This window comes from Aplidium turbinatum, chromosome 2, assembly GCF_918807975.1.
Source record: "Aplidium turbinatum chromosome 2, kaAplTurb1.1, whole genome shotgun sequence".
NCBI classification, from domain to species: Eukaryota; Metazoa; Chordata; class Ascidiacea; order Aplousobranchia; family Polyclinidae; genus Aplidium; species Aplidium turbinatum.
The window spans coordinates 38,417,350-38,436,476 of record NC_137473.1 but is presented as its reverse complement, the minus strand read 5'-3'; the positions used below and the strand labels follow the sequence as shown (position 1 = coordinate 38,436,476).

The window sequence follows — 19,127 nt, the reverse complement described above, 5'->3', positions numbered from 1 at the left end:
TATAGGCTACTAACAATTGGACATTTTTTACTCTATATTGGTTAAGATGAACAGTTGAATACTGAGTTAATACAAAGAAAGTTTGCTGGTGCACATTGCGACATGCCGTAATGCGGGGGATAAAGTGTTGAATCCCAAGAGAAAAATTGTTTTGGTTATAAGCGATGTGAAACTTATTGCAGACAGATGCAACCTATTTCGTCCCCTGAACACTTCGTACACCGACTTCGTGCCCTGAATAGATCGAAAGAAAAAATAGAACACTGCCGAAGTCGCTGATTGAAGTTTCTGCAAACATTTTACAATTTTCGTCTTGAATTATTCATTGAATTTTTATGGGCCACTACAAAATAAGTGCTTACTTTTTCTTTGTAACTTTGTCTAGAAAGTAGAAATGTTAGTTGGAAGTGAATAGATCATTTCAGTATGGCAGCTCGTGATCAGTTGTAATGGAGGGGCGACATTGCTACAATCTTGACAAACAACATTTGCTACAATCTGGAGGGGCTACATCTTCCAACAAAAGAAAAAACATATTTCTGTACTATTGCATCAAATGTAACAATGTTACACAAAACTTGATGTTTAAGGACACTATATTGTTTGGGAAAATTGTAAATAATTCTAAATGATTTATTGAACGCAATACGTAAGTGATTATTGTCACATTGATAATAATTTTTCCACTGATAACATGCATATATTGGGGTACAAGATGAACAGAAGATAACATTTTTTAATTCACTAGAGTACATGTAACATTTTGTTTTTAATTTGTTGGTAGAACAGTAGATTCATTGCACTTGTCGGTTTATATTCTTGTCATCACACATTTTCGTGTTAAGAAATACACTCAGATATTTCACGCAATCTACAGATTTGATCTGGTTTCCATTTAGCCTTATACAATTGGATTCAAATTTAACTTTAGATGATTGAATGGTAAATGCATAGCAATCTGCTATTGCAGTTAAAAATGACGTCAGTACCTACAACTGGTCGACTTCAGACAAAATCCCTGCGACTCCATCTTTCTAAATAAAAGTTTCAAGTTCAAATTAAAATATTCGATAAAAAGCAGCCTACAGACAAAGTTCCCAGAAAATGTAGACTTTGTTATGTTAGTTGTGTGATGCGTTATAGCGGACGATAGTAGATATGGTAATTGATATATTATGCAGAGGTGGGCAGTAGCGCGCTACTTTTGTAGCGGCTCTACTAGCGGCGCTACTTTTTTGGTAAAAGTAGCGGCAGCGACGCTACTTTTTAGTTGGAGTAGTGGCTGCAGTAGCGGCGCTATTTTTATTCCAAAGTAACGGGAGAGGGGCTACTTTTTTTCAGTTGCACTTCCGCTACCGCTACTTTTTAATTTAAATTGAAAGAAATACTTATTTTTTTTTGCAATACTGACGTGGTCAAGCAGCTATATAATCGGTTTGGTTGCAAAGTTTTGGTCTTTTCTAGCTGACGTCAACTTCTTCGGCGAATATTTCCTTTTGATGAAGCTTATCTGCCAGGCTTTAGACATTCTCCAGGGCGAGTCCAAGGTATATTACGGAGTCTTGCTTCCAACCATCACAATTTGCGCAAAGAAGTTGACCGAGATCAGTGATCTTGTGACCTGTGAGGAGTTGAAAGTGAAAGTCCTTGAAGGGGTGAAGAAACGATTCGACAAGTGCTTCAACAACATGAAATGCGTTGTGGCATCGTCTTCATCCCTCCTTCAAGACGTCGTGGCTACAATTTCTGCACTACGTTTCCACGCATGATACTAACGCACTGCGAGAAAAAGTCAAGACAGATGTAATTCGACTGTTGCGGGAGACATCAAGCCAGGTTGATACCGAGAAGAGTGACACCAACACCAGTCATGACTCTGAGGATGTATTTTGGAGTGTTTGGACTGTTTGCGCCATCCCGTGAAACGTTGGTGCAGAAGGAAGCAACAATTGTGGACGCCTTTTTTTCGGACAAGAGCAAGTCCTTGAGCTTTTCGAATACCGAGTTAAAACATCTGTTCATTAAATACAACACCCCCATTTCTTCCAGTGCTGCGTTGGAGAGACTTTTCTCTGTTGGAAAAGATGTGCTTAAGCAAAAGCGGGCAGGACTTAGTGACTCTCATTTTGAAATGCTCGTGTTTGTGAAAGATGCGTAAGTTGTAACAATAAATTTCCTTTAGAATGTGTTTTCTATAACGACGTCAAAATGACAGGGTAAACGAATGATAACATTTGTTTTCAAGATCGTTTTTGCGTCACTATGGACTTGAGTGTTTCCTAGTGTCATTTTAGACAAAAGTAGCGGTAGCGCGCGCTACTTTGGCCCGAGTAGCGGTAGCGGGTAGCGCACTACTTTTGTAAATTGGTAGCGGTAGCGCGCGCTACTTTGGCCCAATTAGCGGTAGCGGGTAGCGCGCTACTTTAAAAGTAGCGGGTGTCCACCTCTGATATTATGCATCCACCCCCACCACCCTCCGATAACTTTCTAAAAGCAGTAGCTTTTTTGGTATGTGTTGCATAGACAATTTATAAATTGTGCACCAAAATATTGTTTGCAAACCTTTTATATATGATTAAAGCACCAAACTGATTTGTTATTGCAACTATGTTACTGGCAATTGTATTAGTATTATACATATATTATCACATCTTCTTAAATTTTTAGACAGATTGTTGTAAAAAAGTATGGGTGGAGGCCAAAGTGTACCTGCCAACAATGTGCCATATGAATGTAATGAGCATGTTGCAGCATTTATCAAAACTAGACCGGAATACATTGATGAGTTGAAATTAACAATTAAAAACTATGCCACTTTTCAAGAAATTACTACAATACCAGGAGTTGGAAAAATAAAGTTACAACCTTTACAGGTAAATAACTTGTACATACAATACATCCGGGTCTGCTACTATTCGATGAGTCCGATTTGGTGAGTCCGATTCGGTGAGAGCCTTTTCGGTGAGAGCCTTTTTCGGTGAGAGCCCTATTTGGTGATTTTTTTTGAAAATTATCGGGTACCGTAGCCTAATTATCAGTACCGCTTTTACATCGTTTTAACGTCGCTAAACGTTGAAATAAGACCCTAACCTGTAACCCCTAACCCTATAACGGCAATGATAATTAGGCTACGGTACCCAATAATTTAAAAAAAAAATCACCGAATAGGGCTCTCACCGAAAAAGGCTTTCACCGAATAGAGAACTCACCAAATCGGACCCACCGAATCGGACTCACCGAAACGAGCCATTCTGAATACATCCATTAGCCTAGATTGTTTAGCTTTTTGATTTGAGTTTTTGCCAAATCTTCAGCACTGCCATTAATCTATTTCACTTACCTCTGGTCTAACATTACAATCAATCACCTTTCGTGATTACTATTTTTTCATTAGTTTTTACATTTTGGTTCAAAAGTTCCATTAAAAGTATTTTGTATTATACATATATACAGATTTAAAGAATTCTTGTATTGAGTCTTTTGTATGTAATTTGACACTGGCCGTACCTTGTGCTACTTTACCATTGCAGATTTGGTGCAGCAAACATATTAGTGTGCACAATGTCAAAAAATTTGAAATTTATAGTGCTTAAGAATAGCAAGTTTCTTTTGAATAATGCAGGATGAGGATTGTTAGTTAAATGTTCTTCAGTCTTCACACTGATGTTGCATGTATATCATATTTGTACAATGCTTAGTAGTTAGTATAATACTTGTAGTTTTTTATTTATCCGAATTTTATTTTTAGGATAAGTTGTCAGTGACATCTACCGATGAATGCAAGAAAAAACTGGATGATTATTTTCAAAAGTTTATGTCCTATGAAGAAACAATGCAATTATTTCCTCAGTTTAACTCTATAGCATATGGGTCAAATCTGCGTTGTACTGTTGAGAAAAACCAATTTCAAAATACAGTTAGAATCACTGGTGTTAGCACAGATGTGAAAGCTATGATACGTCGGCTTCGAGAAGCACAGAATCCACAATTATCACGACCGGCACAGTGAGTTTCTAAAATCATTTAAAATTTTTGATATCTGAAGTGTTTGTGTAACACCAAGCTATTTAGTTTTCTTTCTTTTTTTAATTTATTCTGCACTAGAAACAACTTAATCATACTTCGTAAGTTATACCCGCTTTTAAGCATTTGTCAAATGCACAGTTTTTGATTATGATGTAAGTTTCTTTGTAATATGCAAGATTTGCAGTTTTTCTTAAGCGGTGAAACTGTAGATTACAAGCTCCAAAATAAGGCTTCACAGACCAGAACATAACCCACGATTTCTGATTTCATGTTTCTATGGATATAAAACTGATGAAGGCCATCCCTTGAAAGGGATGGGTTACAGCAGGCTATATTTAGGACACCTTTTCTAACCCCACCATTGGTGATACAATGAAGACTTCAAGCTGTGATAAAGTAAAAACATCTTGATTTATTGTAATCTTTTTCATAACAGAACAAGTGCCAATAGCAGTGACACTTCAAGTACCAGCGTGAGCAGTCCTGTATATTCAACCGTATCGCTGGCTGCTAGTTATGTGCCAACAATGTCCTTCACCACTCCATCTTCTCCACCAAGTATGTTTCCAAGTGGCAGTGTTAGTGTCAAACGATCAACTTCAAACTATGCAGCATCTTTAAATATGAGGTAAAAAACATCTAATTTTAATGTACAAATTCATGTATTTTCATTGGACTGAGTTTCATCATGATCTAAAAATCGCTTCACTTTTATGAGACTTTTATCTTCACTCAAGCAGAAGAAAACTAATTTATTACATTTGTCAATACGCTGCAAGGGGTTCCCAAACTCTGGTTGCGAAAAGATTGCTGCCTTGTCGCAAGAACACTTAATCAAAATCGTCCTGCAGTGTAAAGTGTGTTTGAACAGCAATAAAAGTTTAGACTAACAATTAGATGTCAAACTTCGTTTTTCCTATAGCGGTCCGCGAGACTGTTTTCATTTTGAAACCGGTTCATAAGAGAAATAGGTTGGAAACGGCTATGCTACAAGAACCAGGGGGCGCAAGAATTAAAACAGTATATTAGTGCATTTTTAACAAAGTATTAATCAGTATGTTCAACAAAGAAATAAAGAACAATGGGAGATTTTACACTCTTTAGTGATGAATAAACAGAAGGTAGCGTTTTGAAATCAGAGAATTCTCTAAAAATGTTAAATGTCAGTTGAACAAAACAATTATATATATAATTATATATGTGCCAGTGGAGATGAAATTTAAATTCAAAAATTTAAACGTAATAAGTATGTGTCATTTACATTATTTTTGTATTATAATACTATTATTAAACATTCTGCTCAAACAGTAATATACTTCCACTTTGCATCACAATAGTTCGCAACATTGGCATTTTCACAGCTTTTATTTTGTCTGCTGTATGAATGGCTAAAGTACCTACAGCAGTTGAAACGAACATGTAAAACAAACGTATTAACCGTTAATTATTTAAGTTTTTGGGCATCCGATTTGTAACAAGAATTGACAGCGATAGATACGTGTTTCGCCCATGAGGCTGGGCTCGTGTTTCGCCCACGAGGCTGGGTTAATTATTTACTATATAAATACATTCTAAATATTTAATTGCTGCGCACTGCCGCACATGTGATACTCTGTTCGCGAAATGTAATGAAAGATTACAAAATTTTAAACTAAATACTGTCATGTATCATACTAAACCTTGTTCTGATATTTCATGATTGTTTAACAACCAAAGTACTGCAAAACGTCAAAAAAGGTAAATAAGATCATCAATCACGTAGACTTGTTGATGCTTACTTTGCATAATCAACATTATCAATCGTTATTTTGCTGTTGGTGAAATGGCCATGTCATATACACACGAGAAATTTATGATTTGCATAGGAACAATTCAAAAATGATCTGGATGATTTTATAATCGGTTTTATCATAATTGTGTTAACTCACAAACCTTGCTGATTATTGGTCACTCGGTCGATATGCACTCTGATACCCGCATAACCCATTCAAATGCATAAATACTAGATGCAAATTGATTAATGATTACCCTATAATATGCAATTAATTGGAATTTTGTGCTGCCCTGTACATATGGTATATATATCGTAGCTGGTAATTCTTGTTTTGTTTGCAGGCGTGTTAAAAACAAAAAGCAATGTTCAAATCAAAACTAGGTTGTAGAATGTAGATGCAGTGATTTTTTTAATTTTTTTTTTTAATTATCGGGTACCGTAGCCTAATTATCATTGCCGCTTTTACATCGTTTTAACGTTGCTAAGTGTTGAAATAAGACCCCAACCCTTAACCCCCAAACCCCTAACCCTAAAACGGCTACGGTTAAAAAAAATCACCGAATAGGGAACTCACCGAAAAAGCCTCTCACCGAATAGGGAACTCACCGAATCGAATTCACCGAAACGGGCCATTCCGCTGAATGGAGAGCAGTCCTGAAGCTCGAGCGCACACCCCGAGAGTCGAACTTGCGCCGCGTGATCTTGAGCCCGGCGCGTAACCACTAAGCTAACGGGGCGGACTAGTCTCTATTGCACAAAAAGGCAAAGCCAAAGACGGTTGCTAATGTCAAGGGAAGTACAGTTGTAGTGCAGCTGTTATTTTCGCAGCACGTGTCGGGCCGGATGAAATCAGTTCGCGGCCGTAGTTTGGTAAGCTCTGATATACGTAGCCCATACTTTCAATTGTTTATTTTTAGAATCTCTCATTTTTTTCAACCGTTTTTTCGCAACAGGGTTCTAACAACGTCTTTTGAGCTTTTCGTATATTATTTGTTATATGCAGGAGTTTCGTCCACAGTTGCACGATACATCACATTGTAAAGAGGGTATTAGCAATCGTTAAAAATGCTATTCACTCATTTCTTTAATAAATGTTATATATATTTTCAGCACTAGTGACGTACAACCTTATGCGACCGACACTGAAGCATATGCAAGCTCAAGTGGTAGAAGCTCTCCACCATTGCTAAAGTTGTGAGTTTATTTTTAAATATCGAGCTGTACTGCCTTGTGTTTTGCTGGAAAACAAATCTGTTTTTATCAACGAAAAGTCTTGAAAATGTCGGTGTTGTTCCGTTGCATTCCGAGTTGAAAGTCAGCAGGATCATTGGTGATTATTATGTTTTGAAAAATTGTCTTGACTTGTTGTACGACTCTTACTTTCTGATCACATGACCGTTTCAACTTATTTTTACAATACTGCCATCCCAGGGGAACGCCCGATGTATTTGTAATCTGTAGTTCGCTGCAGCAGATGGAGTGTTATATGCACGTGACATTGGGAATGTTTTCGAAACATTTCTGATAGAAAGTGAACGTTTCGGCGTCGGCAGCGTCGCCTTGCGTGCATACTGCATATAACACTCCATTTGCTGCAGCGACCTACAGATTACAAATCTACAAACGGTTAAGTGGATGAAACAAATATATATATAGTGTATACACAACACCTTGTCACTGGATTTTTATTACTTTTGTTGTAAATTGAAAATTCAACAGCGTGTGTTGCGCACAGACAATCGGTTGTAAAACTAAAAGACATTTTAGCGTCACAGGTCTGTGCAAGGCACCTTGTGCTTGTTTATCAGATATCTATCTACCAAGCATCTGTACACTCTTCCCGCAACCGATCCAAGTACGGCTAGGTTCATAAAGTTCTCCAAAACCCACACGTTTCTATTAAAAGTAGCAATGGAGTCTCTGGCCGATGTGATGGTTTGGATGACCAAACCAGACAGGAAGATGGAATACCGTTGTCATCCTAAACCTGTAAGCACAACGTTTTCGATAAGTGCCTGTGATATTAAAACTAGTTGAGAAGTTTTGAAGCTAATTGATTAGACCCATTACAATATTCTGAAAATGACTTTGTATAGCATGTGGAAACCATATGTCTCAAGAGGAAAAACCTAATAGTTTCAAAAATTTGTTTTTGTGTTTACTAATCATCAAAAATATGGTTCAAACAAGCAGTTTATTTTTAAATATTAATAAACACCAAACATAATGCATTTATTTGGCCATCTGCGTATACATTTTATCAAATGAACGATATTTACCGGTTCAATTTATGACTCGAAGTGGACCTTTCCATTTCCACTGTAATTTTTATACGCCGAAAAAACAGACATGCTTATTTTAAACCTTTGCCTTCAACCAAAAACGTGGATTAGTAGTTGGTGTTGCGTAGTGACTTTCCTATTTCTGTCTGGCTGTTTCGTGATATTCTGTATGGTTGATCAAAGCATCAAGTTAGTTTTCTTAATAGAAACCATTTTATTCACGTGGTTATGAGAAAAGTATTATTTCAGAATTTACGAATTTCTATTGAAGAATTCGATAGTTCATGCGAATCAATGCTCAAAGATTTCTTGAAAAACTATACGTCAAAAATGCGTCGGTTCAATCATGACCATCTGATGAAAGTGGTAGCGAAAGCCCCTGCATTCTTCGAACAACAAACCCAACAAGATAATGACTCAGTTTACATCAAATGGTTCATAGAAGACAACAAAGTTTTGATTTCTGGTCAGTTGAACTCAGTTGAAGAAAAGGAAAAGGAAATTATTGATTTTCTGAATACCACAGTGCCCAGGTAATCATAATATTGACAACATCCAATAGAGTCACATCTACCACAAAGTTTGTTTGGTAAAGCAATCTTAAATTTTTGACAGAAGGTTTTTTAAGAAGTTTTGAATTTATTTTTTCCCTTTTGTTTTGTAGCATTATTTACACATCATCCAAGTATACTTGTAATTATGTATTCCAAGTAATATATTATATATTAGAAAAATCGGCCAAAGAAGACAAAAATTTGTAGGCTTGCCACAAATATGCTCTTACTTGAACACCTCATTACTTGAAATACTGTAATAGCGAGAGTTTTCACTCGATCCGAATGAGTTGTAGTTTGTGGCTTACAGTCAGCATCTGAAGACGTAGAATCGTAGATGCATGAATTCTTGTTTCCTTCTAGTTTACTTTTTTTTTGTAGAACTCTCAAGAACGCGTACGGGTTTGACATGGATCCACCCGATGTACCAGTGGCAAGGTTTATTAGGCAAAGCAGAAAGCATATGGATCTGCTTCAAGAAGCTGTGGGTGATGATGCGCGGGTGTCAATCACTGTCAAGAACTTTTCTGTGCATTTTAAAGCTCTCATTGAGGTATGTAATTTGCATGTATCTCTGCTCAAAAATTCCTGATTTTGTTGACTAGTATTATTCACATTTGCTGTAGGACTTGCGTGCATATGTAATACCTTATGTAATACGGCTACTCAGACTCAGGTTTTGCACCTGTAAGGAAGGTGTTTTTAACGGTGCTTCAATTGAAAAATTTGGGGCCCAAAGCGTGTCAAATTCTTTTTCACCAGGCACTTCATATGTAGCCTATGTTGCGCAGACAAGGGATCCCTAAACCAATATATTAGGGAACTGGGGTTCCTATAATTGTTAAAGTCAAAATCCACTGCTGGAGATGAACGCCACCGTGTATTTGCTGCACCAAGATCCCAACCGAACCTCTGTTTTCCATCATTAAATTATGGTCACTCGAAATAGCAATGCATACAGCGGTCTCAAATAATGAACATGGCCTTTTTGTTGAGGTGGATCGAGTTTTACATGTACAGTAGTAGAGAGTTCACTTCGTTTCTCCGTGGACACGTAAAAGGCAACTGAATTTGGCTTTTTATTTTTTACGTTCGTTTAGTAAATATACTACATCTGGTTTTGTTGCTCATAAGTTTATTGGTAAGCCTAGGGCCTTTTCAATCAAGTCTTTGTCGCTCATTCTGCATGTGACAATCCTTTATTGCTCAGACTTGCTATGTTTCAGATTTACGAAATTATATGAGTCATGGTTGTGTGGGATTATTACGATACAAGCAGATACGCAGGTTATTTCGTGACTTTATGTAAGCTAACCTTTGTTTAAGATCATTTTCATTGTAATATTCCACATGGCCACCTGGAGATGCGGCCTGATTTGTCACATTTTGCAGATTTTGATTACAGCTTACTGCTAGTGTTAGACTGACATTTTCTGAGATATTTTTACTTTTTGCTGTCTCCTGATGATAAAAAAGCTTTTTGATGCCTTGGGGAAGCAGTAGAAAATGAGAAAAAGTAAGTTAAAAAACGCTGAATCAGACTGTTATTGAAAAATTAACAGTCTGACTAAAATCTTCGAAATCAATTTTTTTTTGTTTTTCAACATCTGAGGATGTTGAAACCTATTGTGTCGTCTGAGAAAAGCAGTACAGAAAGCGTAAAAACGTATTTTTTACAAAAATTAATTTAAACATTTCTAAAAAATTAGCAAAACCTGGAAATTTCTGCAACATGTGACAAATCTGGCCGTATCTTTAGGTAGCCATGTATTTCAAGATTTTGTTTTATTTATGACTTATCTGTGTCATTTTCTTAGCTGACACCGACTGAAATTCCTGGTTTTGAGGAAAAACACACGAAAGCTGTCACTTCATTCTTTGAGAAGTATTTTTCCTGGAGATATGCCTACTCCCGTGGCGCCGTTGCGCACGCATCTAGAAACAACCAGGAATTTTTTGAAGTGGAAGACGAAAATGTAAAATTAGTGATAAATGACGGCTTGGAGGTTGTCTTGGTTGGCTTGAAGCAAAGCGTTTGTGCAAAAAGAACGAAATTATTTCAGATCATGAAACCACATTGGAATCCAAACAAGTAAAGAAATCATATCAACATTCTTGGTTTAAGATTCTCTTGTGGTACTGCTAAGGAACAGTGTTTGCAGCTGACATTCAATTGTCATCGCAGTGTTCCTTGCAGCACCAGATGAGTATTTCTAAACGACGACATTTTAACTCTTACATAACTTCACGTATACTTTATAATGACAAACATATGCGAGTTTTGTTTTACAAACGTGTTGTCTGTGAAAGCAACAAGAAGCCTTATCCACGGCAGAAATGCAATGCTTTCAGCTCGTAGCAATTCAGTTGAATGCCAGTATGTCCATTCTTGCCATAAATATATTTTCTTGGTTTGAAGTGATGAGGAAGAACGAAACTCAGTTGTATTGCGCTACTGTATTGCCTTTATAGCATAACGCCATGGGCATTTTAAATTTAAGTCTAGCGACCGACAAACCAATCAAAGGCGTCATAGCGTGAAACAACAATATTCTACGTTTTACTTTCTTATTAAAGTGGTTACTTTCTTATTAAAGCTTATACATGAAACGGTAATGGTGTCAACAGCATGAGTGCTTGTTTTATTGAAGAATCAGCATTTGTTTCATGTAAAGGCCATCTTGGCTGCCACGGCGTTTAACAATATGATTGTAGTATTTAATTATTTGTGCTTATTTTTGCCGCGTTGACACTTAGGTCTACTACACCCAACAAGAGTCGCGCCCCTTCAAGGCAAAGAGAGGAGAATCCACGAAGACGTGGAAATGAACGTAAATTTTCCAGCACTTCTGATACTTCTACCCCGGACGATTGGAAGCCTCAGCCTTTCGTGTATCAGCCTCGCGAAAGAATGTGCAGAGACGTCATCAAGCATGTCTTCCAAAGCCCCGTTGATAAGGTTGCACTGAAGCACTCGGTTGGGCCATTTGTTGAGTATGAAGTTTTTCCCAATAAGATGGAGCCTATGGGTGTTACATTCTATGCTCGTGTAAGTGCTAAGTGCTTTAACAAGAAATATTCATTAATTTATTCTAAATCAGTACGATCTGGATAAGAGAGGTTAATTTTTTCAACCATAAGCAAACGCAGCCCAGCAACAACACGACATTAACATAATAAAGAAACAAACATAGCAAGCGTTTTCGGCGATACATCTAACTCTTATCAAGAGTTTGAAAGAAACTAGTTCTATAATAAATAAATACGAAATGTTAGAGAACATGCAGTATTATATATATTACACAGAAAACAACAGTATCTCTCTACTCATAGTTAAAGAAAACATTCAACTTACATGCGTTAATTGGCTGTTACCATGCTATCCAAGAAGTGCCTTGGAGGATTGTAGCCCTCATTGGTACTTTTGCCTAAACTGGAGCTGAAGCCAGAATAAAATAGCAGCCGTCCATCACAAGTCCTAACCACCAGAAAAACGTTAGTACTTTGCTCGACGAGCGTCATTGAGAAATGAACTTTCCACCTTGAAGATTTGGTTTTGCAAACTCTGTTGCAATGTGACTCGTGTTCATCTTTTCCCAAAGTTAATTGCATGTTTTCATGTCGGTATGCTTTTCTCTGTAGTAAGCTGAAAATCAATTTGTTTAGATAACAGCTTTTTTCACTTATTTTAGTAAAAATGTTTGTCATTCAAAAACGTTGTGTAACCTGGGATTTCATTGAACTTTTTCATTGCAGCATAACGCTCAAGTTGAACGAGAATATTTTGAAGTGCAAATGCCAAGAAAAGTATTTGACTTCTTCGATAAGTTTCTTGTCACTACCAAGCCTATTCACAAACCCCACGAGTTTGACAAGGTGGCTGGCATTGTGGACCTAGTAGGCCACAAGTTCCAAGTCCCTCCCAACATGCTGTCAATGCACAGACAGCCCGGATTGTTTGTCATCGTCGGCGCAAGAGAGGTCATCTTGGAAATTTCAAAAGCAATCAATGGAAAAGTGTTTGAACCTCCACCCCGTCCACCCGTCGCTCAGTTACGCGGAAGGTATTCTGCAAGACGTTTTTTCACATTTTGTAACTTTGCATACCATTTCATGATCAGTGTTAAAAAAGTTTCTCATGCATGAAGATATCCAATCATCCATACATGATGCCCAGGACTCACTCGCATTCACATATTCACTTATCTTGGGACAAACAATGTGATTTAAGGGTTTCTTAATACAAGCGTTTTCATGACTTCATTTACTGATATCCGCCTCAGACAGCATAATCAGTGATTTGGACATTGATTCAACGCCTGCAGACGTTGAATCAATGTAGTAACGGATATTACTGTTTGGGGCTAGACAACATCAAGTATCGTTTGTGTTCAACGACTAACATTAATATTATGAAGCCAATCTATACCAATGTTGTGCAGGTTTTCAAAAGAATCTCATGAGGGTGACAGACAAAGACCACGGAGTGACAGTGAAGAGAGCAACAGTAGTAGTATTTCTCAAGATCATGCAGAACCTAGAAACAAAAATGTGAATCAAAAAAGAAAACGTCAACGTAATAGAAAAGAGACAAAGAAGCCTCTTTTGCCAGATCCAAAAAGAGATGAAGGTGAAGAGGAAAATGCGAAAAATACAATCAATCCCTCTTTTAAAAAGCCAAATCCTCAAGCTTCTATGCCAAAGAAGTCTGCGTCCTTGGATGTAAACTACAAACCTAAGAAATCTTACCAATCATCATTCGATACTGTCATCAACACAAGCAATCTTTACAATGAACTAAAATCATCGTTTGCTGATTTCTGTACAATTCAAAAGACTTCTTCTTCCTTGAAAATAACTTCTATTGAACGCGAGGTTAGTCCATGTATGCCGCTTTCAGTTTATTTATTTCAAATATGCTCAATCAAATACTCTGCAATGTATACATCATCTAACATTATTATCTATTTGTTATATTATCATTTAACATTATTGAAGTCGATGTGAAGCTTTCAAACGTATTACCTCATTTCCTCAACCAAAAAGAAGAAAGGTTCGCTTAATGAAAAATCTACTTCAAACAACCCAGCCCACATTGAACTTAATACTTTATTTTGGAAGTGCTTTTCTCATGGAGCAGACGCTTAACCGACTTGGAAACGTTCTTGGTGGTGCTGAACCTCTGGAATGGTTGGCTTTAAAGCGGTGTCGGTTTCGGGTAGCGCATGGAATCTTTCGATAGATATCTCCGTTGCAGAAGAATGTGTTGATTTGTAATATATATCAATAACATTTGAAAACAAACAATAGTGCTTTTCAGAAGTCTAAACCTAAAAATCATTTCGCTAGTATTTCAATAAAGTTTCATTTTAATTAATTTGATGTTTCAATAAAATCAAAATTTTATTCAGTGTGAGTAATAGCTTAGCCAAATGATTTTATCGTTTAGACTTCAGAAAACGACTATTAATTGGTTGTCTTAACGATTGATTCTGATTGTATATTAGGTAGATCGCCCATTTGAGGAAGTGTCGTAGTAACAGATCGCTTTTCCAGTTAGCTTTTCCCACTTTTGATCAATAAATTAAGAGACATTGAAGAAGAGTTCCTTGTTATCGAAAGTGTTAAAATTTAAAAACATTTGTAACTATAGACTTTATTTTTTGTTACAACGTAGTTGCGTTTGTTACTCTATTACGTTTTGGTGAGAAACACACTTTTTATACTTGCATTTTAAAACAAGAAATGTTTACAGGCAGCTGAAAACCATCAAGAATTCCCCGCGAAAGTTGTGAAGCACATAGAAAGTTTTCTTGACAGTCTAGTAAAGGTTGTTATTCCTTTAGACCAACACCTCATGCTGTTTTTCAATGAACATAAAAAGCAGTGGCTCTCTACATATTATAAAGAAGATGATGGTGTTGTTTTAGAGTAAGTAGAGTGTTCTCAAATGGCATTTGCTGTGTTTAAAAGAAAATTTAATAGCTTGTGTTGTTGAGACTAGAAGGGGGATTTAGACCAAACGTTTTGCTCTAACCCCTCAAACAGTTTTTCTGTACTGCGTCGATTGTACCTCCTTGCCATAGAACTCAAAGTAAAATGATTCTGTGACAACATGCGTTGTATACAGTGCCATTACACATACGAGTATCGATTCAGCTGCTTCCTCCACAGCTTATTAACTGTTTTGCCAAGACGCCCTTGTGTGCTTCTGGTGGGATTCCAACCAACAACCTTCTAATTGACTGTGAGAATCCTTCACCGCACCACCGATCTTTAGTTAAGCAATACATCATTGCCTACTTGCCTACATAGTTCAAATTTTATTTAATAAAAAGAGTTTCATTTGAGTGTTTAAATTAAACCGAAACTTGTTGTAATGAAACCGAAGTGTTTTATTTCAAGTTTCATTTTGACTATTTCTTCGATAAACTTTTGTGATATGCTTGATTCATTGAGTTGTAGAGATAATTGTGTTTAATTGCTGCATGTGATAAACTCTGGTGTGTTACTTGTTTTTTTTTTACTTTTGATTTTTTCACACCATTGTAGGTTAAATTTATTTATATATATTTGTCAATAGAGTGAAACCTGAGGGTTTGGAAATATTCGGCGTGCCCAGTGGAGTTGAAAAGTACAAGAAAATCGTCGAGGAACAACTTGAGTTTAGTGTCGAAGAAAGAGAGTGTGGTTCAGAAGTGTGCAGGTAAGTTAGTGAACCCTCGCCTTAGGTATTTCTGTAAATATGCTTTACATGGATTGGATACAAAGCGCCATTGCGTTTCATCCTGTGATGACGTGCTAATTTACTTTATCTCATTGTCACGTTTCATTGGTAGAAAGCCTGGTCAAGTGTCAAATACGTAGTCGGCCAGCAACAAAGCTTTTTATTTGCTTCAGGGTTGTAGTTATAGATATAATACTAAAAGATTATGTTTTACTGGTTGAGCTGCGTATTATTGTGTGTGGATTGTGTGTAGAGTGCAACGTCGATTGCCAATGAGCTGCAACTGGTAAAATAAGTAGTAAAAGTGAAGCGGCAACAAGCAATTGCCTAATAAGGCAAGTGAGCATGTTGCGAACTTCCGTGTTTAAATGTTTGACCACTTCCTCTAGCTCGTAAATTGCGCTATTGGTGGATATTTATATTTTTTAAAACCGGAAAATTTTCTCCAATGCTTAATATAGTTGGATTTGTTAGGTTCTTCTTTAGGGATGGGCAATTCAGAATAATTCACTATTCCAAAATTATTCCGGAATACTAAATTGAATACAGAATCGAATCCAGAATACCGAATCCTATTAACTTCCAGGCTCCAGCAACGCAAAATATAAAAAAAAATCATGCAATGTTTGTTTGCATTTTTAGACACACAAGCAAAGTAAATGTTTGTTGCAGTGCAACACATTAAGTCATTCTAAATAACTGCCAGTCAAACGGAAGCAGTGTTGCCAGATGCTGGAAGCTGCTTGGCCCCAAAAGTAACTAAAATTTCAACAGATATTTAAAACGCCCTAAGTAAAGCAATTTCGCCAAAATACAAATAGTTTTTAAGACATAAGACACTGCCATCACGCATACGCAAACCTCTTGCAAAACGTTTTCTATACGAGCAGGGATTATTTGCTAAAAAGTTTTAAAAAATTGAAAAAACTTTCTTGAAAAAAATTGAGTGGAGAAAATTTCACCAAAAAGTTGTCTGGTTCCAAGGTCAAAAAGCTTGACACCAAAGACCTCTGAATTTCACCAGAAAATTTAAATTTGGTATTCTATTTCCTCATCTGGCAACGCTGAACAGGAGCGCAGCTTAGTTGCCGTCAAGCTCGCAATGGAAAAGCATCGCTCGGAAGATGCTGATGTGGCAGGTATGCTGAGATATTTCAGAGCCAACTCCTTTAGCAGGGGCATCTGCTTAATGTTGTTACGCTACCAGTCAAACTATCGCGGAGTCGCATACGCACGTGGATTGAAAAAAAGCATTGCACGATTGTGCATGTGTACAGAGCGTGAAGAAAATTGCGCGCTTAGTTTCTTCCATTGCTCATGCGAGCGAGTGACGTAGGGATGCATGCGCCGTGCGCGCACAACGGGTGCAAAATGTTTTTGAAAGTGCCGATGGTGTCAGCGCAAAGAAAAAGTGAGCAAATCACACTTTTTTTTCAGTTTACTATCTCAAGCTGACAGCTTGCACAAGATTTATGCATATCTTTAAACCGAATCTTATTACCCGGTTTTATTGCCATTTTGGATTCGAATAGTTTAGGATCCGAATCCTTCTGGATTCGGTATTCTGAATTGCCCATCCCTGTTCTTATGAGTACTTGGATCACTAGTGCTACAATGACAGTGTTTTTGGTTGACGGCTTGAGTCCTTACTTGTAATTGAAGTGATACTGCTCAAATGTATATTGTATATTTTCTTTATTGACATACAAAACAAAGTAACTTCAATGTGTTTAATATTTTATTACATAGAGAAATACAACATAATTAAAACTAAACTCAAAGTTTTCGACACGTACTTATGTCCTCATCAGGAATTATTTTATATTTGCAATAGACATAAAAATGAGAATTAAGTAAATCTGACTATGCACTATCCTGTAACTGCAAACGACATTCCGGACTGAAACAGTACTAATTCAACAAGTGATACAAGAATGATTACGAGCACTGGCGCCGACTTACGGGGTGGCCACGCCACCCCATAACCGCTGTGGCGAGGTGGCAGCCACCCCGTTTAGCTAACTTTACGTTACATTACTTACTGCAAATAAATGTAATTTGAACGGACGTTTAAATCTTTTTTTGATAATTGGTTTTCACTTCAAGTCAACGTAAAGCAAGAGGTGAACCAATACAGTATTGCGAAAAAAATGACTGTCTTTGTCACAAGCATGATACTCGCGTAACATCAAGCAAGCTACGTGAAGATTCACAGCACGTGGCTACGAGTTTTTTCCTTGTTGTTGTTGCGATCGTTTTATTTGTTACTTGTCATAAGTCATTGTTACATTTGTTAGGTTTACAATGGAATTTATTAATCAATAAAATACGATCTTTCCATTGCCTCCCTCAAAAATCTTTTTTGAAAATTTTTAAACTGCTCATAATATCGCTATAAATTATGACAGCTATGAAATACTTGGAAATAAAGTTATCTCGATGATTGATAGCTCCACCCCCTAAATGAATATCTATTTTCAAATTCCATTAAAAAAATGCAATTTTCGAAACTTTGAGTTTTATTTAAAAAGTGCCCTTAGTAAAGTAGCAGTTTTAACGTTCTGCAAATTTACACGTTTACATGATTCTATTCGAGGAAAGCTATACTTTTGAAAAGAAAGTTTTGAAAACATACTTATCGTTGCCTTCCACCACCTGCGAGGCGATCGTTTAGTGCACTCAGGCGCATAAAAACCTACTTGCGATCTACCATGACGCAACAGCGATTGAACCACGTTCTAATTTTAAATGTTTATCAAGCTGAAGCTTCACGGTTACAACTTAGTGGTGACAACAAACAATACTACAACTTGAACAGTTGATTAACAGTTGGATTGACAGAGCTGCTGTTCGCAAAAATACTTTTGCCAAATGTTAAGTGTCAGAGCAGCAACGTAACAATAAAATTCACGACATACCTCCTGTGCTTTGTTTTAAAGTTGCTTTGTAAATTAGCGAGCTACAAATCAGGTGTAAAAAGACAATTGCATCTACGAAACACGTTTAGTAAAAATCAAACAAAAACATGCAGTTGGAAAGTTTTTAGGTTGCCATATTGTGCTATCCGCCACCCCGTGCAAAAATAAAAGTCGGCGCCTATGTTACGAGTAAATAATGAGTTTGGTTGTAATTATGTTGTATTTGTTTGTATAATAAAATATTAAACCCCTTGAAGTTACTTTGTTTTGTATGTCTATGGTACAACAAAGCGAACTCTCTACCAAAGCTTTATTTCCACTATGGCGTCGCACTTTGCAGAGTTTTGGTGGCTTGTGGTGTGCTGGATGAAGTAAAAAAGGCACTTGTCGGAAAGATGGAGATTACTTGGTCTATTGACGAAGGAAAAGTGTCTTTCAGAGGCCCATCGTGCTATGTAGATTACGCTATTGGGCAGCTTGCTGAAAAAGTAACTGCCTGCTTTGTATATCTGTCATTTCTTTTAATTGATGGCCAACAACCAACATTCATTGTTGGGACAGCATAATTTTACAAAATGCAGTGGAATCATTTCATCAAATCAATTCGATGCGGTTTTATTACTTAGGATATGTATGTAAACTGTATGTGTAGTTGGCACATTTCTCTCTATAATTTTCGACCTGCTTAGCGAAAAAATGAGTTGATTGGTCCCACTGTCACCTTCTTATACAGAAATTTCGACCGTAGGCCTTCAAATATACCATTTCATTTTTTTTTCTTCTTAAAATGTTTTCTCAATGCTTATAACTCGTTGGAAATATCAGTAATTTTAACAAAACCAAAAC

At 36.9% G+C, this 19,127-nt stretch overlaps 1 protein-coding gene across 2 annotated transcripts in view; it reads left to right on the top strand.

Moving 5' to 3' along the window:
- The first annotated feature begins 2,678 nt into the window (after nucleotides 1-2,678).
- The window catches only part of LOC145764588 (uncharacterized), a 32,069-nt gene continuing 15,620 nt past the window's right edge, over nucleotides 2,679-19,127 (top strand). For both annotated transcript variants that reach the window (XR_014288494.1, XM_082576218.1), the window contains exons 1-14: nucleotides 2,679-2,873; nucleotides 3,749-4,005; nucleotides 4,463-4,654; nucleotides 6,911-6,994; nucleotides 7,609-7,789; nucleotides 8,332-8,615; nucleotides 9,018-9,189; nucleotides 10,454-10,728; nucleotides 11,394-11,685; nucleotides 12,393-12,700; nucleotides 13,079-13,511; nucleotides 14,392-14,567; nucleotides 15,220-15,342; nucleotides 18,622-18,769. Coding sequence is in view for 1 of the 2 variants with exons in the window: in XM_082576218.1 (XP_082432344.1) it covers nucleotides 2,688-2,873; nucleotides 3,749-4,005; nucleotides 4,463-4,654; nucleotides 6,911-6,994; nucleotides 7,609-7,789; nucleotides 8,332-8,615; nucleotides 9,018-9,189; nucleotides 10,454-10,728; nucleotides 11,394-11,685; nucleotides 12,393-12,700; nucleotides 13,079-13,511; nucleotides 14,392-14,567; nucleotides 15,220-15,342; nucleotides 18,622-18,769 (3,111 nt within the window). In the remaining variant the exon portion in view is untranslated. The remainder of the gene's footprint in view (nucleotides 2,874-3,748; nucleotides 4,006-4,462; nucleotides 4,655-6,910; nucleotides 6,995-7,608; nucleotides 7,790-8,331; nucleotides 8,616-9,017; nucleotides 9,190-10,453; nucleotides 10,729-11,393; nucleotides 11,686-12,392; nucleotides 12,701-13,078; nucleotides 13,512-14,391; nucleotides 14,568-15,219; nucleotides 15,343-18,621; nucleotides 18,770-19,127) is intronic.